Here is a 10,230-nt window from a genome sequence, read left to right as displayed (position 1 = left end):
TTTGTTAAAGAATATACTTGTATGAATCAGATGACAAACATTGAATGTTGATATTAATCAGTAACTGTCCAGGGACAGAGGCGAATGAACTGAAAAGTTTTAAGCCTATTTAAAACAAAGAAGGTCAAGTAACTGTCTAGCTTAGGCGTCGTGTACAAATTACGAAACGCGAGAAGGTGGAAGAGGGGGTCGAAGTAGCGTTATGACAAAGAGGGAGGAGGTAACCGTGATCGTTACTTAATAATTCCATTTTTATTTCTCAATTAGCTGACCCGGCGAACTTTTCCCGCCCAAAATTGATTTTTTGATGTAAATTCTTTCGAACATTCACTTTTTCTTACTAAGCGAATGTCCGTGGATTCATTCACAGAACTCTTCATTGATTGATCTTTAAATTGGCACTTTACAATTTCCTAGTACTTTTACCAAAACTAATCATTATAATATTAGGTTGGGGAAAAACTAATCCAATATTTTTACGTGAAATTCAAACCTTTTTTTAATATGTTTCGAATTATCCGATTTGGGTCAAATATGTACCGTTTTGTTGTGAAAAAAAAATATTTTTTTATTAAAATAAAAAAATTTAAAAAAATCAACAGAAGAAAAAAAATTGCACGTAACTTTCTGTTACAGTATCCACAACCGGTTGGGGCTATTCAGGGGACAGTCCAATTGACACCAATTTATTTTTTGTTTGTTAAGTAATATATTCCTAATAAAACGCTACTGCAGTGTACTATGACTTCAAAAAAGCTGACTATACACCATTTCTAACGTCCTGTCTACTATCGACTGGGAAGATGTTTTAGATTGTGACGATGTAGACACTGCAGTTCAAATGTTCTCCATTATCGTGAACTATGCTATTGACAGGCATGTACGAAACGCATATACCGCTCAGCTTTTGACACGTGCAGACGTATATTCCCATTGCGCCTACCACAAGTGAAGCATTAACCGTTGATTTTTCTAATACTATACTGTGCCGCGTCGTGTGACCAGTGCTCCGCGATGAGGCGAGAAAACACGTTTAAAATAGACTATTCTCAATTCGCCGTCAAGCCTTCGGTCGAAAAGCTTGTTGGATTTTGTTCTTCAGTTCTCGGATTGAAGATGGAAGACATCAAACGACTTCAGTGCCACAGAGGTGATGCATGTGCGTTCGTAAAAGTCAGTGAATTGGCGATCGCACAAAAAGTCGTCGATGAACATGACGGAAAGCACGAAGTGGAGTGTGAGGGGAAGAAACACACTCTTCGAATTACGCTGGAAGAAGGTAGTGTAGGAGTACGTGTTTACGATCTCCCGGAAGATGTATCCGAAAGGAAGGTCGTCGATTTTCTCACTGCGTTCGGTGAAGTAATCTCGATCAGAGAAGTATCGTGGGCGAAAACAATGAAGCCCAAGATATACCGCTCGGCATTTGGTCCGCTCGTATGCTGGTAAAGCGAAATATAGACTCATGGGTAACAATCGACGGAGAGCAAGCGTTTGTCGTGTATAAGGGACAGCTTCATTCCTGCCGCCACTGCAAAGAGCAAGCACACACTGGCATATCATGTGTCCAGAACAAAAAGCTTATGTACCAGAAAAGCTACGCGAACGTGGCGAAGCAATCTGGACAGACTAACAGGTCAACCTCCAATCAACAACACAAGAAATCAGCTGGTGCGAGACCGACACAAATGAAGAAATCTACCACTCCACCACTGACATCATCACAAGTGTTTCCGGGACTGAGTGTTACGAACCAGAGTGAACCTTCGGGTTCAAAAAAGCACACAAGTGGGCAGCCCGAAAGCACCTCATGTCCAAAACCGGATACAAACAGCCAGCCTAGAGCCCAATCTCAACGAACCAAATTGCTAGCGCCACCGCAAGCTGTCGTGGCTGTGGACGATTTTTTCAAAAACCAGCGTTGCGATCGCAGAGCAAGAGTAGCCAATGGTAATGAAACAGATGACTCTACCACATCCATCAGCAGCAAATCGAATCGAGGACGACCGGCTGGTAAAAAACCTCGCCGGGAAGATACCGACGGAGAGAGTTTTCAAGTGATGCTAATCTACATGGCTCCCACATCGTATAACATTTCGTCCATCAACATCGCTACCATCACGAACCCCACGAAACAGAACGCTTTACGAAACTTCGTCAACAGTCAGAGCCTTGACATCGTGTGTCTGCAAGAAGTAGAGAACGAGCAGCTCTCCTTGCCTGGCTACGTCGTTTTCTTCAATGTAGACCATACGAAAAGGGGCACAGCTGTTGCCCTGAAACAACATATACAAGTTACAAACGTTGAGAGAAGTCTGGACAGCCGACTGATTGCGCTACGAGTGCAAGACACGACGATCTGCAATTTTTACGCTCCCTCCGGATCTTCACAACGCGCCGTTCGGGAAATTTTTTTCCACGAAACGCTTCCCTACTACCTTCGTCATAACACCACGAATGTAATCTTGACCGGCGATTTCAATTGCGTGCTTCGAACATGCGATTCAAGCAGCCCGAATGCGAGTCCCGCTCTCAAAGCAGCCGTCTAGCAACTACAGCTGCACGACGTTTGGGAGAAACTATGTCCCAGTGATAGTGGTTTCACGTACGTCTGTCGCAACGCCCAGTCGCGCCTAGATCGCATCTATGTCAGCAGCGGCATTTGCGAGTAGCACACACCCACGTCTGCTCGTTCACCGACCACAAAGCGTTCACACTTCGTCTATGTCTTCCCCACCATGGACAAGAACATGGTCGTAGATTTTGGTCCCTTCGACCATATCTTATGACTAACGAAAACGTTGCGGAATTCCAGTATAAGTGGCAATACTGGACCCGACAACGCAGAAATTACGGCTCTTGGATTGTGGTGGCTCTGTTTCGCGAAACCCAAAAGAAAGCGCTTCTTTAAGTGGAAAAGTTGATCCGTTTTCGATTAATTGCACAGTGAACATCAACGTCTGTACGGCGAACCACGACGTGCATACGACAGGTACTACCAGCATCCAGAAATGTTGACCACTATCATCCGACTGAAAGGCGAAATGCTAGCGCTCCAACGGAGATTTTCTCACAATTTCATGAGAATCAACGAAACATACGTGGCGGGAGAACCCATATCGATATTCCAGTTGGGGGAAAGACGGAGAAAGAAAACCATAATCACGCAGCTGCATACAGAGCGGGAGCAAACAATAACAGAGTCGAGATCGATCGAGGACCACATGGTCACCTACTTTTCGTCACTATACTCAGAGGAGGCGAGAGAGGCCGATGGGAACAGTTTCATATGTGAACCTGTTATTCCGCCAAACGACGAAGTCTGCATGAGCGACATTACGACAGAAATATGGTCTGCGATATCCGAAAGCGCGGCGTGTAGATGACGAAAATTGTACACACTGCGACAACCGAGTTGCAGAAACAGTAAATCACAAGTTTTGTACATGTGTTCGCGTCCAACTAGCTTGGACGGTACTTCAACAGATGATATCAGGCATCTTAGGCGGATGGAGGAGGCTTGATTTCGAGAAGCTGAAAAAACCTACCCTACTAGGAATTAACAGAAGGGAAACAGTGAAAATTCTTAAACTTTTCATTAATTATATTTGCTTTATCAATGATTCCAATGATAGAATTGATATAGATCAATTGAAGTTTCATCTACATATGCAATTTTGACGAATTAAAATGAAACAAGCAACATTTACAAAATAAACTGACAAATAAAACCATTAAAAAAAAATTAAAAAAAGCGAACTACTCCAGAGCATTCGCATACTCCATGGCAGACTAGGGAACTAAGTCAAATGAAAAAAGCAAAGAGAGCGGCATTACGTCGATTTGCCAAGTACCGAACCGTGCCACTTAGGAATGACTCAATCGTGTTATCGTAGTTACATAACTAACATGCAGCTGAAACTGAAATCAAATCCTAAATTTTTTTGGAAGTTCGTAAACGAGCAAAGGAATGAGTCCGGTCTACCTTCTACAATGGAGTACAATGGGCGCCGGAGTTCGGACACACAAACGATATGTGACCTATTTGCTGATAAATTTGGAAGCGTGTTTTCGGATGAGTCGATAACACCCGAGCAAATTGAATCTGCTGCTGGAAATGTACCTTTTCTCGGCCAGTCTTGCTCCCATATCGAGGTTGACGAGCCAATGATAAAATCTGCTATGAACAAACTCAAGGCATCTTGCTCCGTTGGTCCTGATGGAATTCCGTCTATTCTATTGAAGAAATGCGCCGCTATTCTGATGATTCCTCTTTGTCGCATTTTCCGCTTATCGTTGATCAGTGGAAAATTTCCAACTTCCTGGAAGTCGGCGTTTTTGATTCCTGTACATAAAAAGGGTGCCAAGACTCAAATCGATAACTACCGAGGAATGCCTGCCTACTTCAGCAATAGTTGGATAGTTTTGCCGAATGGTGTATTGCTAATTGTATGAAGTATGAAGGTATGAAGGTGAACTAAATATGCCATTATCACCTATTCAAGAAAAAAGGAACCGATCTTGTTCGATTATAAACTCTTGGATACTTCCGTCGAGAGAACCAACTGTATCAAAGATCTAGGGGTACTTCTAGACAGCAAATTATCGTGCATGAAGGTGAACCCAAGTAAATGTGCCATTATTTATTTATTTATTTATTTATTTGTCAATTCATCAACGGGCTGTAAGGGCCCCAATGATGTGCTTAAGGATATATAAAATTCTAAATCTACATTTAAATCTAAACATGAATCAAATGACATCGTGTTACAACTGATTACATCAAATTACAGTCATCACATATTAAAGATACACTTAAAAACAATAATCACGTGACTGTTTGTTCAGTAAAAAAAGAGCTAAATCTCCGACGAAGAAGCGTTCGGGATAAATGGTAATCGAACAGCTGGGCTACCCTGTTGAAAAGTCTTTGTAGACCATTTAATCCACCGAACATGCCGTAGTTTGTACGTAGGGCGGGCAATCGTAACATCAAGTTATTTCGGAGAGCCCGAGGTCGAACGTTGAAATTAATTTTTTCCAGAAGACCGGGACAATCGATGCGTCCTTGTAAGGTATCAGCTATCATCAAAGCCCTGGCTGTGTCTCTACGAACCGACAAAGTTTCCAAGCTGATCAGCTGACATCGACTCTGGTAACTCGGTAATCGGAGGGGGTCAGTCCACGGCAATCTACGCAGAGCATATCTTATAAACCTTCGTTGAACTGATTCGATCCTTTCGACACCGTTGCTGTAGTGTGGAGTCCAAACAGCTGCACCATACTCTAAGATGGAGCGAGTGAGGGAGCAGTAGAGGGACTTCAGACAGTAGATGTCGGTAAAACTTTTAGCAATCCTGAAGATGAACCCCAGAGTTCTGGATGCTTTATTCACCATGTATGTGATGTGCGGTTTGAAAGAGAGTTGCACGTCTAAAATGACACCCAGGTCCTTGACTACGCTGACACGCTCAATTTCCGTGCCGAACAGGACATAGTTGTGCAATATGGTCTGTCTCGTGCGCGAAAACGAGATGACAGAACATTTAGCGGGGTTAACCTCCATTCGGTTTAGAATACACCAATCGGCAAAAGCATCCATCTGTCGTTGAAGGAAGCGACAATCTTCAATCGAGCTGACCTGAAGGTAAATTTTTAAATCGTCAGCATATGATAGCCGTGGACCTTCAATTACCAGATTTACGTCATTAAAGTATATCAGAAATATCAAGGGGCCCAGATGGCTACCTTGTGGTATACCAGACGTAGCAGCGAAAAAAGGGGATTGGCAATCACCTATAACGACGGCTAGTCGACGGCCAGTGAGGTATGATTGAAACCATTGTAGAAGGTTGCCGTTAATCCCAAGCCTGTCCAGTTTGGCGACAGCTATACTGTGGTTTAATCTATCGAAGGCTGCAGTCAGATCCGTATAAATAGCGTCCGTTTGGGCGTGCTTCAACATGCTGTCGGTAATGTAAGAAGTGAGGCACAGTAAATTTGTGGTGGTGGAGCGGCCCGTCATGAATCCGTGTTGGTCAGTACTTATGTACGGTTTGCTGAGAGCGTCTAGCGGTTCCAAAATAACGAGCTCAAATAGTTTTGCCAAAGCGCAAAGCGAAGTGATGCCGCGATAATTGTTAATATCTCGTCTATTTCCCTTTTTATGGACTGGGAACATATGCGATATTTTCCAACAGGTCGGAAAAACACCGGTGGCTACAGAGAGTTGAAATATGTGGAGCAGCGGGATCAATAGGTCATTCATGTGCGTTTTGAGAAAAGCTGAAGGAATACCGTCGGGTCCCGGGTTGAACGACGTTTTGAGCTTTGAGAATGACCTTGAAATCATCTCCGTATTGATGTCGAACCTACTCAGAGTTTGGCTAGAACGGGGGAGGTAGCTAGCAGCATGCCTGATATAGTCGTCGGTTAATGTTTCATCGGTGAAAACACTGGCGAATTTTTCTGAGAATAGGTTGCAGATATCCTGCTGAGTAGAGGCCGCAATTCCATTGAACGTCATAGACGATGGCAGGCCAGCTTCATGGCGCTGCTCGTTGATAAAATTCCAAAATTGTTTTGGGCGGGATTTGAGTTTCCTCTGTATTCTGCGCTGATAATTCAGGAAAGATTGTTTCGCGACACGTTTGTATTCGTAATTGATTCTCGCATACTGGCATTGAAGAGATTGTGTGCGGTATCTGGTGAACTTTCTTAATGCGGCCCTCTTTATGGATTTCATTCGTCGAAGTTCGCGTGTTTGCCACGGTTTTCGGGACGTATGGAGGCACTTCTTCTTTGGCACATATCTATCAATGACATATGCCAGGACGTTGGAGAATGTTACAGCTGCAGACTCGACGTTAGCGGTATCTAATATGTCGCCCCAATTGAAGCTAGAGAACAACTGGCTGATATTACGATGGTCAGCATTTCGAAAGTCGTAAGAAACGACTACAGGTGAAATATTGATATCCTGTAACAGTTTTGTGCCAACGGCAACCAGCAAGGGTGGGTGATGAGGGGTAAGTTTCACGAGAGGAGCGGGAGCCTCGCATAAGAATGGGGCTGTGTCCTGCGCACTCACAAAGCAAAGATCCAGGCTACGGCCGTTCTCGTTAGTGACGTGATTAATTTGCGAGAGAGTGGCTAAGCTATAAGTATCTAGCATGAAAGACGCGTTGGAATGGAGGGCTGAGTGACCCAGATCCGGATAAAGGAAACCGTTGCGTGATTTCTTCCAGGAGATTCCTGGGATATTATAATCACCCATCAAGATGATTTCATCTGTTGCTTTAGCGACTTCCAGAACGGAGAAAACTGACTGGCAATGGATCTCGATAAGTTCACGTTCTCGTGTTCGGTCAGGAGGGATATACAATGCGCATAGATATAAAGTGCGGTCGCCAAGTGTGATCGCCGTCCATACCTGCTCTAGACAAGACCATTTTTGGTTTTCTACAGCCCTCGTCTCAAGTCTAGAGTTCACGGCTACTAAAACGCCTCCGCCTCTAGCCTTACGACTATTATCAGCGTTCCTATCGCAACGAAAAACATCGTAATCGCAGCCGAACACTTGGTGAGAGAGTATACGTGAGTCCAATCAAGTCTCCGTGAGAACTACTATGTCGTAGCATTGGTCTGATACAGCTACCCGGAAATCGTCGACCTTGTTGTTGATACCGCCAACGTTTTGGTAATATACACTAATTTCCTGATGACGGTTGGAAGAAAGAGCGTTGAAATGCGAGGTTGTGGTAGCTGGAACAACAGTGGCATCGAGGTTCGGCTCGGCATCAACCACACCATTGATGTACGCAGCACTATCAATGGGACCAATATCAGGAAGCGAAGAAACGGTACTGCAATCGTACTTGCCTGAAGTAGCAAGTTGGAAGACTCCCTCACCAACTCCGGACACAGGAACGGAATGTCTTGAGTGGCAGGAGCAGTCAGCGGAGAGACGACAGCGGTGCTCGACTGTGCCGGGCGGTTTGGGAGCTTCCATCATGCTATTTTGCGCGCATTCCGTTGGAAGTAACCACAGACGGCTGGAAACGGTCAGCGGTGACGGTGACGATGTATCCTCTGATTCGGTGAATGATGACCGACAAACAGCAGAAACGACGGGAGCATCAGAGTAAGGTGCGGTATCAGCCGCACCGTCGATGTAGGCAACACTATTAGTGGGGCGGATTTCAGAAAGCGAAGGAACGGTACTGTAGTCGTACTTGCCTGAGGTAGCAAGTTGGAAGACTCCCTCACCAGCTCCGAACACAGGAACGGAATGTCTTGAGTGGCAGGAGCAGTCAGCGGAGAGACGACAGCGGTGCTCGACTGTGCCGGGCGGTTTGGGAGCTTCCATCATGCTGTTCTGTGTGCATTCCGTTGGGAGTAACCGCGGTTGGCCGAATGGGCAATGGCTGTATGACATTGTCATACTTATTGAAGAAATGCAACTGAAAACGTACCGAGAATCAGGAACGAAATTAGATCCAGAGGAACTGTACTTGCCTGTGCAAACTGGCTGGAAGACCCCTTTTCCAAGCCCAAACGCAGGTCCGGGACGACTGCTGACCGACGGCGTGAGGGGCATGACTGGGATGGGAGGAGAGGGGCCTTCCGAATGACTCAAACTATTGCGTCCCGGGCTGCAGTGAACTAACTCAAATTCATGATAGTCGCGGTCGGAGAAGATACCGTTTCTGGTGGCATCAACGGCGTTGTAGACTTCTTGTACTTCGTTGGAACTCCAAATTTTTGTGAACCGTAGTTTTCGAATTCACGAAATAGCAATCCTTCGGGCCATGTAGATGGGTCAAGTGCCTTTTCCCTGAACGAGTGGTCCAGTCCAATTTTAAAGGACAAAAAAGTGAGGGAATCCAACTCTCTGCCTTTTGGAATGAGCTTGACCACTGAAATATTATCCTCGGTCCCGAGATTAGCCTTAACCATAGTCGATACCGATTCCACGGTGACGTCTGGGCGAATTTTTGATACGTATAACCAGAATTTATGATCAGCATCATTATTGCAAATTGGCACAGAAGCAACATTTGCCATCGGCTTTTTGCTTCCTATTTGGCAACTCTCAGAAGCTCGGATTGTGAAATCGATCTCACGAGGCCGTTTCAATGCTCTGCGCTGCTCAAGTGCTGGCCAGTGCGTGCTTGTAGCGGGTGAAAACTGGGCAACGGGCTTAGAATGCAGTTGTTTTATTTCCGACCGCAGCTCAGTAATCGCAGTCGTGAGCGTGCATAGTGGAGATTTTTCATCGGCCTGGCGTGAGATGACGCGAAAATGCGAGTTCTCAAATAACTCAGCACATTGATCACACATCCAGAAAAGGTTGTTTCTGTTAGATGCGAAGTACGATTGCAACGCACGAGTTACACCGGAACATGCATTCATGTGAAAAGACGCACCGCAATAGCCGCGGCAAACGACATAATCGATGCCCGAAATAGCATTAGAGCACTTAGCGCAGTTTTTTGCCATGATGATGCGCCTTTGGGTATGCAGTACAATGCGCGTGCCGAGCTTTTGAAAATTCGAGCAGATGCGAGGTTGAGTTTGAGTCCAGTAGATGTCGCTTCGAGCCAGAAAATCGGCGTGGAGAGTAAAGCACCTTTGTTGTTTTGTTCCACCGAATAAACACAAACCAGCGGGAAGTAGAAAATGCTACACAACAACTGTACGGATCGATCCACAAACGTAACTGTTCAAACACAGATCACCACTAGACGATATCAACACGGAAATTAGATTTAAGACGATAAAATAAACACGTAAACAGCGATGGAAATCACGATCGAAAAACAACGTTGTTTACATACGACGAATACTGGGAAAAATCATTATGGGATTATCACCTATTCAAGAAAAAAGGAACCGATCTTGTTCGATTATAAACTCTTGGATACTTCCATCGAGAGAACCAACTGTATCAAAGATCTAGGGGTACTTCTAGACAGCAAAGTATCGTTCCAGCAGTACATTTCTTATATTGTTGGCAAAGCTTATATTGTTGGCAAAGCTTCAAAGAAGTCTGGGCTTTTTGTTTCGAATCGGTAAAGATTTCAATGACATATATTGCTTGAAGTCTTTGTACTGCTCGCTGGTCCTGACGTTGAAAACAGAGTGTCCGGCGTTGCTCCGTTCATTCCAACTACAGGTTCCTCCAAGAAGTCTGCGGAACCGAAATTTGCTGCGTATACCGGTCCGGCG

General features: G+C 44.8%; 2 protein-coding genes across 2 annotated transcripts; both read right to left on the bottom strand.

The window, feature by feature from the left end:
• Positions 1-7,606: 7,606 nt before the first annotated feature.
• Positions 7,607-8,589, bottom strand: LOC129773842 (uncharacterized). The gene is made up of 2 exons (XM_055777499.1): positions 8,518-8,589; positions 7,607-8,462 (listed from the first exon to the last, which is right to left on the bottom strand). The coding sequence occupies exon 2, from the start codon at positions 8,441-8,443 to the stop codon at positions 7,607-7,609; it is 837 nt and encodes a 278-aa protein (XP_055633474.1). The 5' UTR covers positions 8,444-8,462; positions 8,518-8,589.
• Positions 8,590-8,664: 75 nt separating this feature from the next.
• On the bottom strand, positions 8,665-9,501 carry LOC129773841 (uncharacterized). The gene has a single exon (XM_055777498.1). The coding sequence runs from the start codon at positions 9,499-9,501 to the stop codon at positions 8,665-8,667; it is 837 nt and encodes a 278-aa protein (XP_055633473.1).
• Between the last annotated feature and the right edge of the window lie 729 nt (positions 9,502-10,230).

The sequence above is a fragment of the Toxorhynchites rutilus genome, chromosome 3 (genome assembly GCF_029784135.1).
Source record: "Toxorhynchites rutilus septentrionalis strain SRP chromosome 3, ASM2978413v1, whole genome shotgun sequence".
Lineage (NCBI taxonomy): Eukaryota > Metazoa > Arthropoda > Insecta > Diptera > Culicidae > Toxorhynchites > Toxorhynchites rutilus.
The sequence above is the reverse complement of the archived record's forward strand: the minus strand, read 5'-3'. Positions and strand labels throughout refer to the sequence as shown.

What these genes read in the sequence shown, in the direction of transcription:
- LOC129773841 (XM_055777498.1), bottom strand. Translation starts at nt 9,501, where the DNA reads ATGGCAAAAAACTGCGCTAAGTGCTCTAATGCTATTTCGGGCATCGAT.
- LOC129773842 (XM_055777499.1), bottom strand. Translation starts at nt 8,443, where the DNA reads ATGACAATGTCATACAGCCATTGCCCATTCGGCCAACCGCGGTTACTC.